We start from the raw sequence: 17599 nt of genomic DNA on the forward strand, positions 1-17599 counted from the left end.
GCCCGAGCCCGGGCTGCCGTTGCCTTGTGGGGCCGGCACCCCTGTCCCCTGGCCCCCGCCCGCCAGGGCGGCCGGCAAGCTCGCCCTCCCGTGTTTTGTGTTTTGACAGTCACTGTTTCTGGTTTTTTTTCTTTTGGGTAGTTTATTCTTTGAGCTGTCAATGGGCTCAGCTTTATTTTTATTTTGGGAGACATCCTTTCCTTTTCCTTAGTTTATTCTTTTTCTTTTTTTTCGGCATTTTGGATCCCTAATCCTGAGTGGCAGAACTGGCCCGAGCAGAATGAGGCATTCAGTCTAGTAGTCTTGAGTGGGTGGCCGGCCAGACCCTTGGAAAGGAGGCCTTCTGTCCCCTTAATCTTGAGTGACCCTTGGAAAATGACAGGCTGAGCGGAAATTTTCAAAGGCGTCCGTTCCCTGGGTGATTCCAGAAACGCAAGGCGCGGGGTGGGCGCCCCGGTCTCGCCCCTGGGTGGCGGCCTGGTGCGCGTTAGTGTCCCGGCGTCCCCGCTGGGGCTGGGCAGTGTGCCGTTGTGGGGGGAGCGCAGCAGGCGCCGTGGGCGGGCGTCTTGGGGCGCCCTTTCGCGCGCTGGTCTTGTGGGGGGTGACGGGGCCTCCAGGGGACCCGGCGGGGAAGCCCGCGCGCTCCGCCTCTCGCGCGCGCTGGGAGCGTGTCAGTTTTTGGAAACGTCGCGGCCGGGGGCGGGGTCGGAACGGAGGGACCGCCTAGGAGTCGGTGTCGGCTCCTCGGCGGGGTTCTCCGCGGTCGAAGGTTTCGTGGTTCCCACCCGCTGCGCGCCGAACCTTTGGAGTATCGCTCATCCAGCAGTCGGAGTCCAGGTTGAGCCTGGCTCTGGCTTTTCCGGTTGGGCTGCTCCAGGGTGCGTCCGGGGGGCGGCCTGAGCCGTGGGCAGGGCGGGGACACGTCCAAGGCGACGGAAATAAAGTGGGAGAAGCTTCAAAACTCCAGGCTTTCCACCGGCTTCCCTCTCTCTGCGCCCCTGCGGCTAGCCAGTGCGTTGTTTAAAATGTAAATATTTCTCATTCTTAGCGGACACGCCGTGTAATTCACCCTGTTTGGCATGCAGTCCTATGGGTTTTGACGGATCCATGCCAGGAAGATCACGGCACTCCTCAGTGTCCGCTCTGCTGCCCTTTACCGTCAACCCACGTCTCATCTCTTGGCCACCGCTGACTTCTCTATCCCTACACACTTTCCTTTTCCAAAAAGTTAGATCAGCGGACTTAGCGGTGTTTCCATTCTGGCTGCTGCCTTTCAGCAGATATCCCTGAGGTTCGCCCATGTTGGAGCGGGTATAAAAAAAATCACCCCTTTTTCTTGCTGTGTCGTAGGCCAATTTTTTTGCTGATCCATTCACCTCCCAGTGGCAGGACACTGCCATGTTTCCAGTTTCGGAGGGATTAGAAGTGAAGTGGCTCTAGACACCCTCAGGCAGGTTTTTGTGTGAACTTGAGCTTCAGCTCACTTAGGGAGGTGCAGCAACAGGGCGGGGCGCGTGCCAAGTGTACGTTCAGGTTCAGCAGCGGTTAGCAGTGTTTAGCAGCGTTGGTGCTGCTTAGAAACCAGTATTTCTAAGTGCGGGACAAGTTAAGCCCAGCGTGACCCAGCATCCAGGCATCTTATGCTGAGGGGAGGGTTCACTGGAGACACGCTCACTCGCTGTCGCGTCACCTGCTTCTATTCTGGGCGGAGCAAAGCCACAGGGATTTGGCGCCCTCGTGAGTAAGGCCTCCTGGTCGGGACCGGCTTTCTAGTGGCGAGTGGTTCTGGACTGCAGAGCGCCTTTCCCTCGCTGGCCTGGCTTCGCTTGGCAGGGGACAAGGGTGTGCTGCCCGCCTGGCCGGGCGCTCTGCCTGACGTCAGCAGGCCCCTTTCTGGCGTGGCTGTCCCACCGCCAGGCCAGCCCAATGAAGTTCGCAGCTAGCTGCCAGGGCCAGCAACAGCCTAACAGCTTTACAGTGACGTCTGTCAACCTTCTGTGTCCCCACTGAGGAATTGTGCTTTTGCACGGGAAACGAGGGGGTGGTACTCTGTGAGAGTTCATGTTCTGTGATGATTCGATGATGCATACACTACGAAAATGGACTACTTCGGAAGCTTCAGATTTTGGAAGGTCAGATTCCTCATGACCACGCATTTGAGATGACTGAGCTTGCTTGTTCACTGATTCATTCATTCTGCAAGCACTTCCTGAAAATTTGCAGCGTTCCCAGAGGCACAGGGGACAGTAGACAATGTTCTTTTTCTCGAGAAACTTAGGCATGAAGGACAGTGAGTGATGTGTAAACACAAAAATTAGCAGAGTTTTAGTGCCCCTGTGTAGGGTCAGCTGAGGTCCCAGAGGAACTGCCAGTTTTGCTCTGGGGGAGGTGTGGGTGGCTCGTCGGAGGAGGGGGCATTGGTAAGAGGAAATGCATACAGCCACAACCGGCCACACTCGAAGTGTCCAGACTCGGAAATTGGCTTTGTGCAATTGACAAGGAGGAGGGGGAGGCCGGGTGAGTTCTGTTCCTTCAGTGACTTTGAGTTCCCGTTAGCCACTGGCAGTTCACGGTGATGTCATTTCTAAAGCAGGATGGCCCTTCTCGGGTGGGAAACTAGGTCTCGACTCGCAGGGGAGTAAGTGGCATCTTGGGTTGCGTGGTGGCAGGGCAGGCGCCTGTGGCGGGGGGTGTGAGTGTGTGTGCTGGGCCCTTCACCTGGGTGAGTTAGCAAGGCTGTGGGTGGGGGAGCAGCTCCAGCGTGACTGTCCCCGCCCGCAGCTTCCTCCCGGGGAGCCCACGACCCTCTGATGAGTACCCCTGAGTAGTCATGCCCTTAACGCTGGCGGTGAGTAGTAGCTGAGTGGGCGGCCTCGCAAGCCGGCCATCCTGTGACTCAGAAGATATTTTCTGATCTGACCTCCGTGTGTGAGTCCCGCCTAATCCTCCCTCAGGTGGCAGGCGGATTAACCCTTCTGAGACTTCGTGGGTGAGGAAGCAAGTGGGCCAGGGGAAGGGATTGTGAGAGAGCCTGGTGTTCCACGTGTGGCTGTTAGTTTTACTGGTCTGGTCCCTGAGGTCCAGATGCCTGCTGTGCCCTGTTGCCAATGGGTGGGAGCCACAGGAGGCCAGGGACTTGTGTGCTCACTGGAGCTGCAAGGGGACCCACCTACCCGTCTCCCTCTGGGGGCGCCAACCTTTTTTTCTTAATTAAACTTTTTCGAGATAATCGTGGATTCTTGTCCAGCTGTAAGCAATAACAGTGCTGCCCCACGTTCTCGTTCCTCAGTTTCCCCCAGTGGTGGCATCTCACACAGAGAACAATATGTAATTATCTTCACTTAATCCCAGAAGCCCCATCCCCATCAGCAGCCCCCCGCCCCCACTCGCCAGCTCCTGACAACCACTCACCCGCTTCCTCTCTCTAGACGTGCCTGTTCTGGACGTTTCACGTCAGTGGAATCACACGCTGTGTGGCCTTGTGTGTCTGGCTTCTCTCACTGAGCGTCATGTGTTCAAGGTCTATCCACGTCGGGATGAGTATCAGCATCTCCCCGCTTTTCACGGCCGAGTGACACTCCCTTATAAGGGTTGTGGGGTCCGAAGCCCTGGGGAGGCATTCCTTTGGCCTTCACATGCAGGGAGTGGGGGTGACCTCAAATGAACTGGTGTGGCCATAATAGTGACCCCTTGCTGGAAGTAGAAACAGGTGGAATTCTCAGCAGCGCAGAAAGTATTCGCTTTCTAGGTCCTGGGGTCAAGTCTGTGCCTGCCCTTTGGTGGCAGGGCCGCCTGGCGAGTTCTCCCAGTCAGAGGGGCCTCATCAGTCCTGTGCAGACCCCTTCCCCATCACGGCCTTGGCCTTGGCCTCAGGCTGGGGCAGTCTATGGCAATAGAGCATTCTTTCTGTTGAGGGCAAGAAAGTCCCGGGCTGAGTTTTAGATCATCGTATCTCCCTGAAGACCTCCAGAGTAGGGTTGCTCTGCACGTATACTGGGGTGCTCTGGGGGCTGGGCACCTCAGACTGTCACCGTCGGGCTAGTTTTTGTTAAAGCAACTGAAGCTTCCTGGTCCAGCCTCCTTTGGTTTTAGCTCTGTCCCTGAGGCTCCAGGTGGCACCTGTCCTCTTGTGGTCAGCTAAGCCCCTCTCCATGCTCCCCCTCCTACGGCACCCCATGCCTGGCCCCAAACCTGAAACTGTTCTGTCAGTCCCAGAGGTGGAACGGGGTACGCGAGGGGACAGCGGCTGGCAGGACTAGCGCGAGCCACACACGTGACTTTAGTATGTTTAGTAGCCACGTTAAAAGGTCAAAAAACTGTCGTTTCAATGTGGAATTAAAAAATTGTGAACAAGAGATTTAATTTTCTTTGGCGTGTGTTCTAAGTCTGAAATCGGTGTGTGTTCGCTCCCACGGCACAGCTTTGTCCAGGTGTAGCAAGTGTCCTGTAGCCCTGGGTGGCCCACGGCTGCCAGGCTGCCATTCATGAGAACCCACGGCTGGGCAGGGTGGCCCTTGGAGCGGGAGTGGTGGGGGCTACAGGTCCTGGGATCAGGGGGTGTGTAGATGGGCCCTGCCCTCCCACACGGACTCATTTGTCATGTCGCACGGCCTTTGCTGTTGGTCGTGGATGGTGCTGAGCGGTTTGAGTGGTGGTGGCTGGGGCCCCGTGGCCCAGTGAGAGGTGCCACATGGTTTAGTAGGAGCTAAGCCAGCGGTCCCCAGCCTTTGTGGCAGCAGGGACTGGTGTTCCCATGAGACTCTTAATGCCTGATGACCTGAGGTGGAGCTGAGGCTGTGATGCCAGCGCTGGGGAGCGGCAGCAAACATAGACGAAGCTTCTCCAGCCCACCCCGCTCTCCTCCTGCTGTGCGAACTAGTTCCCAACAGGCCAGGACCGGTACCAGTCCACGGCCTTGGGGGTTGGGGCCCCCTGAGCTAAGTCCTGGTGAGTCACTGCTGCCCTCTCTCTCAGCATCTTCTGCCTGAGCAGAAGACATTCCCGATGCTGCGGAATCTGGGGGAGGGCTGGGCCAGCCCAGCGACAGCACCGGCTCGGCACCCTCTGCCCGCCAGCAGCACAGCTGCCTGTCCCTGTCTCCTTTCGCAGTGTGATATCATGCAGGACCATGTAGTGTAGTTCTTAAACTAGGGCACTCAAAAGCGGTGAATTGGCGAACTTGACTTTTCTGCAGGTCCTGGAAGCATGTTCACCATAGTTGATGGGGCTGGCTTGCCTCACTATCCCTTCTCGCCCGTTCTGCCCCCTATCCTGGACGGCAGGTCCAGTGCCCTGGTGTCCGCTGCTGTGTGGACACGGGTGCCGTGAGCCGGGGGGTCGTCTCCAGTGGGCGGATCCCCTCCTGGGTGGGAACGTGACCGTGGAGATCCGGCAGGAGGACCGGGACAAACAGGAAGGCTTGCCAGCACAGGCACGTTCCCACGGGGTCCAGTGCGTGGTCGAGGAAGCCACACACTGGGGCCGAGTGACTGCGTGAGCCGCGATTCCAGAAGCAGCACCGTCGCAGTCCAGCTCCAGGGCGTCCTGCCCGCAGGCCTCCGTGGGGACGGGCTGTGCCCACTTGCCGACTAGTGATCCAGGCACCTGTGCTTTCCTCCTGCCCGGCGCCCCGCAAACCGGCCTCTTCGCTGGCCAGCCGCGGCCCACCCGACCCACCATCGCTGCCTCAATGGCCAGGCCTCTCGTCCGCAGACCTGACCCCTCACTGACTGCCCTGCATCTCTTTGGTACCCACTCTGCCCACCCGTCCTCCGGCCATCTTCCGGGTGTTTTTTGCTCTTATTTGGACGCGGGGCCTCTCTTCTGGTTCCTGAGCTAGCTAAGGTGCTGTTGTGATTGCTACCTGAGTCGGCCACGTAAGCCATAAACTGTAAACTAGTCACTGAAGATGAGGGTGAGGGCCAGGGCGGGTGTGGGGCGGGCACTTGCAGGCGCCCCGCCCCTGCCCGCCCTCTGACTTTCCTCATGGAGTTTTCTGGAGCATCTTGAGTTTGCACCACCTCCTGGCTCACTCCTCCAGACAGATCTCTGCTCATCGATGCCCCGACCATACACAGCCAGGGAGACCGGCCGCCCCGGGCAGGCGCCCTGCCTTTGAGGTCTAGTCTCCTCCTTTTTTCCTTCTCACATTTTAAAATTGTCCACACGTCACATTTCTTGTCCACTGCAATCCCCATGTCACAGTGTCCGCCCTTGTGCCCTCTCTGGCCCAGCTGGTCCCACTGTGTCCATGAACCATCTGGGAGTGGGCCTCCCACACTGTGGCCACTCACGTGAGGGCCAGCGACGGCCCATCCTGAGTCCATGCGGTCAGTACCGGGAGCCATTCTGCTCTACTTGCTTTGGATTTGGGGACCGAATGTGGGAAGTGGCCCAGTACCCCCATCCCTGGGGCTCCGGAGTGGAGTGGAGCCACCAGGGGAAAAGGCTGCACCCCAAAAGCAGAAGTGTGTGCCCTCGCTGCAGGACAGTCTGTGCAGCCCGCTGGGGGCCGAGGACAGGGTGGCCGAGCCCAGAGTAGTCCCTGATCGCTTGGGGGTTCATAGCCACTTCCCCTACTTCCCCGGGAGCCCAAGGAGCGTGCTTCTCCTGCCTGCCAGCAAGAGCTGCGCCGGCAGAGTGGGGGCCCCGGGCACTCGGACCACATGTGGGTTCCGGGCGCAGACCTACTGAGTCTTACACTGTGGGGCCACAGGCACCTGCTCTCAGCAGCCCCGCAAGAGTTCTGATGCTTGTCACCATGGGAGACCCTGCCCTCCGCTGTGCATGGTCCCACGGGTGAGGGTATGCCTTGCCGGTCATTTCCCGTTGCCAGTGGCGGTGAGGGGAGGGGTTGGTGGTGGATTCACTGCCAGCAGGGTTGGCGCCCCCGTGGCCCCCCGCATGTGCCCCTCTATCGGCCTCTCGTCTCTGCCTCTGGCCCACCTTACTCTCTGGGCGCATGCACGCTGGAAGTTGTGTAGACTCAGGACGGACTGGGTGTGAGTGCTTAAAACGAAGGACGTGTGCCCTCTGGTCTGGCCTCTTCGAGAGGTGGGGGGCAAGCTGGCGGCAGGCTGGAGCCGCGTCCCGACCTGCAGTGGACCTCAAGTTCTTGGTACTTACTGTTCTGAGGTTTGTTCTGGGAAGGAGGGAGCCGGGCACCTGCTGACTGTGACAGCAACCTCCCCACCCCCCCGCAGCCCTCCGCACCCCTCCACGTGCCATCGAGCCTGGCTGCACCGAGCACCTGAGGGCAGCCTGGAAGAGCAAGCCACCGGCTTCTCATGCTCACTGAGCTGAGGAGGTGAGTGGTACCGGAAGGGACAGTTTGGCGTGATGATGGCCTCCTGTGCACCATTCAGTTTAAGACAGAGCAGTCGCACTTAACTCTGGACGTTTTCACGTGGTCCCTGAGTGGGGGACCTGGGGAATTCTGGGTACTCACTGCCCCATTGTCCCAGCTGCCAGCGTTCCACCAGATTTTGATGGGAAGAGATTCTCTCAGTCACCGTTTTCAGGTGCCTGGTGCAAGTGGTGACAAGAGCGTGGGCCAGTCTCTGACTCAGCAGAAAGGATTTCCCGCTGTGCCGTGCAGGCCTGGGGACTCCCGCTGTGCGGGAGGAGGTGCGAGGGTGGCCCTGGGCAACCAGACGGGGCCAGGCCCTAAATCCAGCGTTCTTCAGGGCTGCTCCCGTCTGACCTTTGCTGGCGGCTTCTGCGCTCTGGCCTGCGAAGGCCGGTGGAGCAAGAATGGGCCACGGCCACGAGGTCACGAGCCGTCTGACTAACAGTGACCAGGGCTTCGGAAGTGACATCTGTTATTTAGGATTGCGGGTGGAAACTGGCTGGTCCCGGGCTGGGTCACTCTCACAGCCCGGGAGGCGCTCCCGTTGACTTTCTTCTCCCTTCCTTTTGGTCTAAAAGCCGGGACAGTGCGAGTTGTCCCGTCACAGCCGAGACGAAAGTCCGGCACCTGCGCCCATCTGGGCTGCAGCTGTGCGCCAGGACAGTTACTGCGGGCCCGGGGCCAGTGGGGCCGCCAGCTGCATTGCACTCTGGCGCTTGTGAGTCACGCTGCAGTGGATGGGACGCGTGCCCTCGCCCCGCCCCGCCGTGGCCGCTCAGCGGAGCTCCAGTAGCAGCTGCCCCGGTCCTGAGTGACCTGCAGGCATTCCGAACACCAGACGGCTGCTTTTCCCTTCCCTGAAGAAGTAAGGCTTTGCACGGGAAGCCGCAGGGCGTGTGGTTCCACTTATGGGCAATGTCCAGATTAGGCACTTCCAGAGACAGGAAGTGGGGAGGGGCAAGGGGAGGACTGCTGACTGGGATGGAACTTCTTTTTGGAGTGGCGGAAGGTTCTGGAACTAGTGCGGTGGTTGCACATCTCAGAAAGTAGTAAAAACCACTGAACTGTGGACTCGGAACAGATGAGCTCCGCCCCATCTGAATCGCATCTCAGTAGAGCTCGTATTTAGAACAAGGCGTAGGACTCGGGGTGCTGTTGCCGACGGCTGCAATACACCAGAAACCGCTCCAGGTCCCTGCCCGTGGTCACTGTCCTCCTGCAAAGCGGTAGAAATGGCGGCCTGGGCTGAGAGGCATTGTCACCGTCACAGAGCAGCTGATAGCCGGCCTCTGTGCTGGTGCCCTGGCTGCAGGCTTGTCCTCTTCCTGGTTCTGTGAAGTTTGGGTTAGCTGCCTGCCGAGATGCCGGCAAAAGGCCTGGAACGCCCCTGACCTTCCTCTGCAGGAAGAAGCCATGGCGAGCCCCCACGCAGTGGGCGCAGTGCTGGCCCGATGGCTTGATTGTCTGTGGAGGATGATCCTTTGCTTTCCTGGTGGCTGTTACTGGTGTTTCCCATTTTACAGACAGAGAAACAGAGGCCCGGGAGTTCTGTAACTCAGCCAGGGCTGTGGCATCCGAGCTGCGGGGCGCCAGGACAGGCGCCAACGGGCACTGCGCGTGGGGGAGGGGAGGGTCGAGGCATACACTCCCACTGGCCCCTTGCCCACCGCCTGCTGGCGGGGAAGCGCCACGGGCGCAGACCCTCCCCTAGGTCAGCATGTCACGTGGGCGGGGATCCCAGATGGCACCCCAGTGCCACAGCAGGGCGTGGGAGCTCTGTGGGCCGGCGCTACAGTGCCTGCTGCCTCTGGTCCCCGGGCCTGCGGTGGCCAACCTGGACTGCTCGGTCCACTCTAAACCCTGTCCCTCTGTTTTTCAGGACAAACACCACGATGCTGCTCACGAAATCATCGAGACCATCAGGTGAGTGTGGTGTTGCCGGTGGGCCTGGCCCAGGGCGGCCGCTCCTGTGTTCTAGTACTCCCCGTCAGCATCTCGAGAAAACTCGGAGAAGTGGATGCGAGAGCTTGGGCGGAGAAGTCCAGGCCACCTGTGTGCCTGGACGGAGTCCTCTGAGCCTTGGCTTCCGGTGGAAGGGGGTGGACGCCTGAGCCCCAGCATTCTCCAGGGCGCCCAGGCCAAGTGCAGGGTGTGTCAGCTGACGACCTTGCCAGCCGCAGGAGGAAGGCGCTCTCTAGTCCTCGTGCTGTCTGGGCCGACCGGGGGATCTGCGCTCGGCACCCTCTGGTTGGGACCTCGCCCTGGTTCCCGCCGAGCTGCGTGTGTGCGTGCGACCCTGGTGTCACTGTGTTGTCTCTTCAGATCCCTGACCACGTGGGCCCCACGCCAGGACGTTCGCACCAGCCCATAGGGCCGTGGCGGGGCAGCTGTGGCGCCCGTGCAGGAGCCAGGATGGGTGGCCCAGGCCCTGGTGGCCTCCCCCCGCCCTGCAGCCCCAGCCCCTGTGGCTCGCCGTCACGCTGCGCAGGGCCCTGCAGGACCGCTTTGCTTAGGGAGTGAAGTGCTTGTGCAAGTCTCGCAGGTGGGCCCGGCCCACGCCGTGTTCGGATTTGGGGGTCTGCTTTTTTCCTAGCAGAGTCCATAAACCGCTCTCTTGGTGGAGCAGTGTTACTGGTTGCTGAGTGTGATTTATTCACTTTTAAAGAGGCTGCTGGCTGGGGGCAGGGCCGCGGTCTGAGCGGGCAGCCTGGCTCGCACCCCCTCCCTCGCCCCCCAGGGAGCTCCGGGCGGTGGGCCTCCCGACACATTCTCCTCTACGCTGCGGGGTGCTCGTGCTGCAGCGTGGGGCTCGGGGCCGGTTGCAGCTGTCGCGCTGGCACTCTGGTCTCCCGGGCCGGCAGCAGCCTTAGGACGACCCCACCTCCCTCCACCGTCCCCACGGATGAGTTCTGTTCACTGGCGGAGACAGGCGGTCACCTCACTTTGGTCCTTCCACCGTTTGCGGTGGAGAACCTCCACCGTGCAGAGGTGGGTGGGGTGTGACAAGCAGCGTAGCCGTCACCCGGCCCTGTCATCACCAGCTCGTGGCCGCTCCCGTTCCACACGAGCCTCCACTCGTGACCCTCGTCCCTTGCCAGCATTCCCTGGAGGCCAGCTGAGCGCGGCTCAGGTACAGACGTGCCGAGCGTGTGCCGCAGACGTCCCTCTCCCGCGTTCCTCGTGTCGCCCGTGCTCTGTCCCCCTCGGTCCTGGCCCTGGCCCCCTCCTCTGCTTTCTGCCACTGCGGGCACTGGGCGTCTCATAGAGTCCGGCCTCCGCGGGGCCGTGCGGCGGGCAGCAGGCGCGGTTGGAGAGCCCGCGTGTGCGTGCTGGTGCTGGGGCGGCCCCATGTAGAGGGACATAGTTCCTTCTACTGTCCACCGGGCGCCGGCTGCGTCTGGCTTGTTTTCGACTTTGGACCGCCTACTGGGGGCTCTTCCAGTTTGTCCCCAGCCCGACTCGCCCCGCCGGTTCTGGGCTTGGCCTCCCCGTCGGGGACCACAGGTGCACTGCTGTCGTCCTGACTCCCCAGGCCGCCTGTGGAACCGGCCGCGTGTCTGGGGAGCTGCGTGAACCCTGCCCGTCTTTCCGTACCCTGGCGCGGGTGCAGCCGCTGCAGTCACACGCTGCCGTGAGGAGCGGGGTTCCTCGCGCACCTCCTTCCTTGATAGTCAGTCGTCTGCGCCACGTCCAGGAAACCTTTGCCTCCCGAGGTGCAGACGCTCTTCCGTTTTCCTCCAGAAGCTCTGTGGTTTTGGCTTTTACGTTCAAGTTTAAGATCAGTTGTGAGTTCGTTTTGGTTTATGTCAAGCGGGAGTTTATGATTCTGGGGGTTTATGATTCATTTTGCTCCCCACCTGCTGCTCGGCTGCTGCAGCCTGGTCTGTGGGACTCTTCTCCCCCATCGAGCTGGTTTACCTGCTCGCGCTGGGTCTGCGAGCCTCGGTCCAGGGCCACCCTCTCCTGGCGACCGCAGGTCTGTAGTGAGTCCCAAAAGAAGAAGCGAAGCCCTGCAAATGCCGCTACCATTTAAGGGTGTTGAGCTGTCCCCAGTTCGCCACCTGCGAGTCAGTTTTAGGATCAGCCTTGTCTGTTTCTCCCAAAAAGCCTTGCAGGAAGCCCTGCGGGGTCTTTCGTAGAGATGGCTTTGAGTTTAACAAGGGTGAGCCTCGTGTCCTGTAACCCTTGTTTGTCGAAGTCCTTGGCACGCTGTTTTTCATCACTTGCCTTTTATTCTCTGTGCAATCTACAGTGATGACTACTTTCCGTGCCTTTTTCGAGGCTGTACCGGGACCCAAGAAGGCTTATGCCTTGGGGTTGGCCGGTGCGTGTCTGCGTTAACCTGCAGGTTCTTCCTCCCCGTCCTTTCTCTTGCCATGTGTCTGTTGAAGAAGCCGCATTGTCATGGGGTAGTTAACGCTTCAAGCATAATTCTCTTCTGTTTTTAGTCTCGTGCTGCTTTTCAGTAGCCTGGTTTCCTTTGCCCCGTAACGTGAGAATCCACGTGGCCCCCCCAGCCATCGCTGTTGGAACCGGAAGCCTCGTAAAGTCTATGTGCTCATAGCCACACCGAAAACTTGATAGCATCCCCTCGAGGCCGTTCCTCCCTCCTCTTTCCCACTGTGACTTGAGCGATGAGGATGTTTTCTCTTTGTGTTTGGGAGTGAACGGTGTTTAAGAAAGTGGGGGAGGATTGTGTCCTCGTCCTCTTCGTCCTCATCTTAGTTTCTGCTTTCGGATTTCAGATGGGTCTGCGAGGAAATTCCGGACCTCAAGCTCGCCATGGAGAACTACGTCCTCATTGACTACGACACCAAAAGGTAAACCGGCTCTTGCCCGGCCGCTTGTCCCCCGGGCCGGGATGCTGCCGGGGACGCAGCTGCCAGGCGCCTCTGCAGTGCCGCGGGCCGCCCTGCCAGGGTCCACCGTAGGCTCTGCCGGGTTATTTTGGTAGATGTTTATCAAATGTTGGCAGAGGCTGGCTGAGTGAGGACCTAATCGAGAACGCCACACAGCGGAGATGCGAGTAGGTCTGCGTAAATCGCCCAACTTAGTAGTCGCTGTTTTCACAGCCGGTGACCCCGGAGCCGGCCTGGCCTGCAGCCCCGGCCCAGCCTGTCCCGGTGCAGGTCACAGGTCGCATGTCGCACTGACTGTGTGCCTAGCCCTTTGGCCGTGACTGTCTGGCAGTTTCCTGCAGCACAGCCTGATCTCAGAGCAGAGTCCTGTGGGTGGAGCAGGGCGAGGCCGGCTCTGGAATGCCCGCCTGGAATGTTTTTGTTTTCCTTTGACAAAGAAGGACTGCATTCCTGGCTCCTGCCCAGCTGGGTGCTTGGAGGGGCTTGCAATGGCCCTACTGCCTCCCAGAAGGTGCTGTCATCTGTGGGCGCAGGTAGCTCGCTCTGACAGAGGACACGGCCGGAGGAGCCCGGAAGCTGCCTGGCGCGCCTGACTGGGTGTCACTTTTGCGTTTGGGGCCCTCGACCTGAGGGTTGGCGTCTCCTACCTTGGTCAGCCCCTGCCTGACCTGTGCCCTCGCCTCCTGCCCCTCTTCCACCTAAGAGCTGTCACCGCTGTTGGAGGGGGAGGGGATTGTACTCTCCTCGTCCGGGCGTGGCCAGAAGCCAAGGGCCACCATAAGGTCCTCTTGTCCTTGGGGTGAGGGCACACCAGTCGATCTGCCATCCAAGAAAGCTGTGACCTTGTCACGTGGGCACTGCGCTTAATCGAATCCATTACTTTTGTTAGCTGGAAAAGTGCCCGTCAACTCAGAGTGGACCTGGGGCCGAGGGCGAGGGCTGGGCAAGCTGCAGAGGTGCAGGTGGGGGGGTGGGGTAGCTTGTGTCCTGTCGTTCAGGGGGCATGTCCCAGGGAGGAAGCGCCTTGCTGCCGTATGCATGGGCAGTGTCGAGGATCCCCCAGGGACACACCCTTCACACAACACAAACACTTGGTGTAGGCCCCCTCTCAGCCCTGGGGACGTTCTGCCCAGGTCCTCTGTGGGGGGCTGTCCTGGGCACTGTGGGCTGTGGGGCAGCAACCCTGGCCCCACCCACTCGATGCCAGGAGCACCCTCAATTGTGACAACCACAGGCATCCGCAGACACTGCCCAGTGTCCCCTGGGGAGAGAACTGCCCCAGGTGAGCACCCCGTTAGCACCTGAAATAAAATCAGTCACGTTTGGGAGAATGTAGCTTCGTGTAAAAACTCCCCAAACTCTCTGATTAGGTGTCTAAACATGTGTTGCTTGTATCTGAATGTCCTGGAAACCTGTGATATCTTCGCAAGCAGAAGCAGTGCCCACATGAGGGACGTTCCCCCCCTTTCTTCAGCATCGAGGTGTTGGGCGTGGGCCAGCACCTCTGCCTGCATCAGGGCTGGATGGGGCCTGTGGGACCCAGCCAGGGAAGGGGGACCTGGGAGCCCACCTGGCCGGCTGGGGAGTGAATGCACAGGCTGGGTCTTGCCCACCTGTGACGCCCCAGGAATGGCCACGTGAACCCCTTTTGTGACCTCATGCCTTCCGGGCACATTGTTGACCTTGGGCTTCGCCTGTGAGCACACGGTGCAGCCTCGCAGCCATGACCACAGCAGCCCGACACTCTTGGCCTGATCTTGCCCATGTCGGGTGCTCCTCGATGCCCTGTGACCCCTGCCCAACCCCTAGCCTCTTGCCCATGTGCTGTCTCCCAGTGGCCTTTTCTGAGCTTGGCAGTGAGCAGCATCGTCCCTTTGCCTTTTTCAGCTTTGAAAGCATGCAGAGGCTTTGTGACAAGTACAACCGGGCCATCGACAGCATTCACCAGCTGGTAGGTGGCCTCGTCTCCATACCCCAGGCCTTTCCCCTCATCTGGGCCCCACCGCCGTTCATGTCACCTGATTCCAGGGGTGGGCAAGGCCCAGGGGCGCTGGCTCTCTCTGTGGTTCTGGGCCCATTGCTTCTCCCACACAAGTTTTCAGGGTGGCGGGCCATTCTGAAGTCAGGGTTCCGGGGTCCCTGGACTCACAGCCCCCTTGTCTGGTGAGGGGTAAGCTCTGTGTGCACTGCAGGCCTTGATGCTCGCCAGAACTCACACCCATGCACGCACACTTGCTCACACATACTCAAAGTCTCACACAGTCACACATACACGTGCTCTTATACACAATCACATGTACACACACTATATGCACACGCTCACATACCTGCTCTCACACACATATGCAGATGTTGTCACATAGACATTAGCATACACACATATACAGACACATGTATACAGACTTAACGTATGCACACATGCAGCTGTGTACAGCTGCACTCACACATACACACTGGCATACACGTGCACTTATATATGCACACACATACACACTAGTATAGACACGTATATAGTTCTACTCACGTGCACACTCACATATACAGATGCACTCACGAGTAAGCACTCGCATAAAGACGCACATGTACACACATACACGTAAACAGATATACTCGTGCACATTCACATATACACACATGCACACAGATGCACTCACGTGCACATGCACACACACATGCACACTCACACATGCACAGACGCATTCATGTGCACACACTTGCACCCACTCGTACACAGATGCACTTACATGCACACTCATACATGCTCACATGCACAGACGCATACACACATGTACATCTGCACAGACACGTGCACACACTTGCACCCACACGTACGTAGGTGCACCCGACGAGCACACACTCGCACCACACACTCTTTCGATAGGGGGCAGTGGCCAGGTTTCGGGGAAGGTCTGGCGGCCGTCCCTGTGACACCCGGCGCCTCCCCACTGTGCGCAGTGGAAGGGCACCACGCAGCCCATGAAGCTGAACACGCGGCCGTCCAACGGACTCCTGCGGCACATCCTGCAGCAGGTGTACAACCACTCGGTGACGGACCCCGAGAAGCTCAACAACTACGAGCCCTTCTCCCCGGAGGTGTACGGGGAGACCTCCTTTGACCTGGTCGCGCAGATGATCGACGAGATCAAGATGACCGAGGATGACCTGTTCGTGGACCTGGGCAGTGGTGAGTGAGGGGCAGGCGGCCTGGCCATGGTCCCGTGCACACTACACCTCCGAGAAGGGCCGGGGGCGTGGGCGTCGCCCAGGGAGGGTACTGCTCCCTCCTGCCCCTCGGCCCTGGCTGTGAGCCACCTGCCAGCCCCATCTCAGGAGGCCCCACGAGCCCTTGCTCTCCTTCTCAAAGCCTGGGGGTCCCACACTCCCCAGCCCCAACAGCCCTCACCTCTGTTGTGGGCCGTCCTCCTGCACCAGAGTGGAGGCTCCGAGGGCCAGGGCCTGTCGCAGGACATCCATGGGGGCCTGGCGGGTGTGCGTGAGTGAGCTTTCCAGAATGAGTCAACATCGGCTGATTGATCCCCGAAGGGCTGGCCCGGTCCGGGCACAGACAGGGCTGATTACGTGGCTGTCTCTCACACGCCAGACGGCTCCCCTGGAAACCCTGTTCACAGCCCTTCTCTGGGGCGTCTTTGCTATCCTTGTGACCCCGTTTCCACATGAGGACCCCACACTCAGACTTGAAGCTCCTGTCTCAAATAGGCACGAGTGGCTCGGGCACTCAGGGACCAGAAGACTTCTTCAGTGGCATCATCTTAGTTTGGACCTTTTTAAGCACACGATTCATTTTGATTAGAGCGCACGTGGTCCGGAAGTTGGTTCCCAAAGGGCTGTGTGATTCACCTCCCCTCGTCGAAAGGCGATGCTCATTGGAAGGCGCCAGCCTCCGCCCCCGCGGGGACCCTCCCAGCTCTGGCTGAGGGCCTGCCTATATCCTGGCTTCCTAAGCAATGTGCTTGTTTTTACGATTCGAGTATATCCTCAAAATGGAAAGGCGAGAGGCGCCTGGCACGTTGTCTGCACCGCAGAGCACCCTCACGTGGGGAGAGGTTGCGACCGAGGCCCACAGACCCAGTGCTGTCAGTCCCTCTGCTAGGACCCAGATGCGGGTCTGTCGGCGTGCGTGGCCTGCGTGTTAGGCTGTGCAGCCATGTTGCCATGGCAGCGGTTGGGAGACCCTGTCTGTTTTGTGGGCGGCTCTCCTGCCACCTCCTGCCACCTCCAGCCCCGCATCGAACCCCAGTCAGCGACAGGCATTGACGGCGTGTCGAAGGCAGCCTCAGATTTGGTTGGTCCTGGTGGGTGGGAGCCTTCCCCAGGCGTCCCGGAGTCCCGCAGAGCTGTCAGGACGGGCCATGCCGCATCTGGCTGGAGACAAAGGTGATCCCAGTCAGAGCCGAATTGCGCCAGCTGTCCCCAGAGCAGGCCTGGTTCATGGCCCGGGTTGTTGAGTGTCTTCAGCACCTTGCCAGCACCGGCACCTCTGGCTGGCGGGGACCGGGGGGGCCTCTGCCTGGCCTGCCTACTTGGCGAGGGCCTCCTGTGTGGTGGCGCTGCGTCTGTGACCGCACCCTCTGTCTCTCTCTCTCTCTCTGAAGGAGTGGGCCAGGTCGTGCTGCAGGTTGCCGCGGCCACCAACTGCAAACATCACTACGGCGTCGAGAAAGCTGATATCCCAGCCAAGTATGCGGAGGTGAGTGGTTCTGGGGACGTGGACGTGTGTCTGTGCCTCTTTCATGTTGGCGGGGGGTGTACTGGGATGGAGAGAGGGAGGAGCGTCCAGGCTCCTTGGTGTGGCACGTGCATGTGGGGCCCCGCTCGGTGTGTTTCCATCCCTCCAGATGCTGCAGCCTCATTGCCCCCAGGGCGGGTTGGCTGGCATCACTGTCCTGCCAGTGCCTACTTGGGTTGAGGGTAAGCAGGATCTGGGCAGTGGATGCATCTGAGCAGCGTCTTGTCTCCTTGGAGCATATCGTTTATGGGTCATATCCTGGTGGCCTCGGTTTCCTGGAAGTCGGAACCGTTGTCGGCCCCACAGTGTGCTCCCTGGGGCTCCAGAATCCTCCCGGGGTGGGTGCTCACAGGGTTGTACGGGGCGGGGGGCAGAGGGGAGCCGCAGGTGGCCACCAGAGTGCGTGGAGTGGCCTCCGCCGCCTCACTTCTTACCGGCTGTCCGATTCTGCCCCTTGCAGACCATGGACCGCGAGTTCAGGAAGTGGATGAAATGGTACGGAAAAAAGCATGCAGAATACACAGTGAGTGCCATCGCTCCGTGCCCCGCGGCTAACGGGTGCCTGTGCTCCCTTCCCCCGGACCCGCCGTCCCTCTCCTCCCTTGGGACCCCGGCTCATCCCCACCGGGCCTGGGCTGAGCCGGC

The 17599-nt window shown here is 60.0% G+C and overlaps 1 protein-coding gene across 1 annotated transcript in view; it reads left to right on the forward strand.

The window, feature by feature from the left end:
- The first annotated feature begins 2084 nt into the window (after positions 1 to 2084).
- The window catches only part of DOT1L (DOT1 like histone lysine methyltransferase), a 46271-nt gene continuing 30756 nt past the window's right edge, over positions 2085 to 17599 (forward strand). Inside the window, exons 1-7 of the mRNA XM_023538107.1 lie at positions 2085 to 2132; positions 9228 to 9271; positions 12094 to 12168; positions 14095 to 14158; positions 15163 to 15391; positions 16821 to 16915; positions 17415 to 17477. Of these exons, the coding sequence (XP_023393875.1) occupies positions 2100 to 2132; positions 9228 to 9271; positions 12094 to 12168; positions 14095 to 14158; positions 15163 to 15391; positions 16821 to 16915; positions 17415 to 17477 (603 nt within the window). The 5' untranslated portion in view covers positions 2085 to 2099. The remainder of the gene's footprint in view (positions 2133 to 9227; positions 9272 to 12093; positions 12169 to 14094; positions 14159 to 15162; positions 15392 to 16820; positions 16916 to 17414; positions 17478 to 17599) is intronic.

This window comes from Pteropus vampyrus, unplaced genomic scaffold, assembly GCF_000151845.1.
Source record: "Pteropus vampyrus isolate Shadow unplaced genomic scaffold, Pvam_2.0 Scaffold212, whole genome shotgun sequence".
In the NCBI taxonomy this organism is placed as follows: Eukaryota; Metazoa; Chordata; class Mammalia; order Chiroptera; family Pteropodidae; genus Pteropus; species Pteropus vampyrus.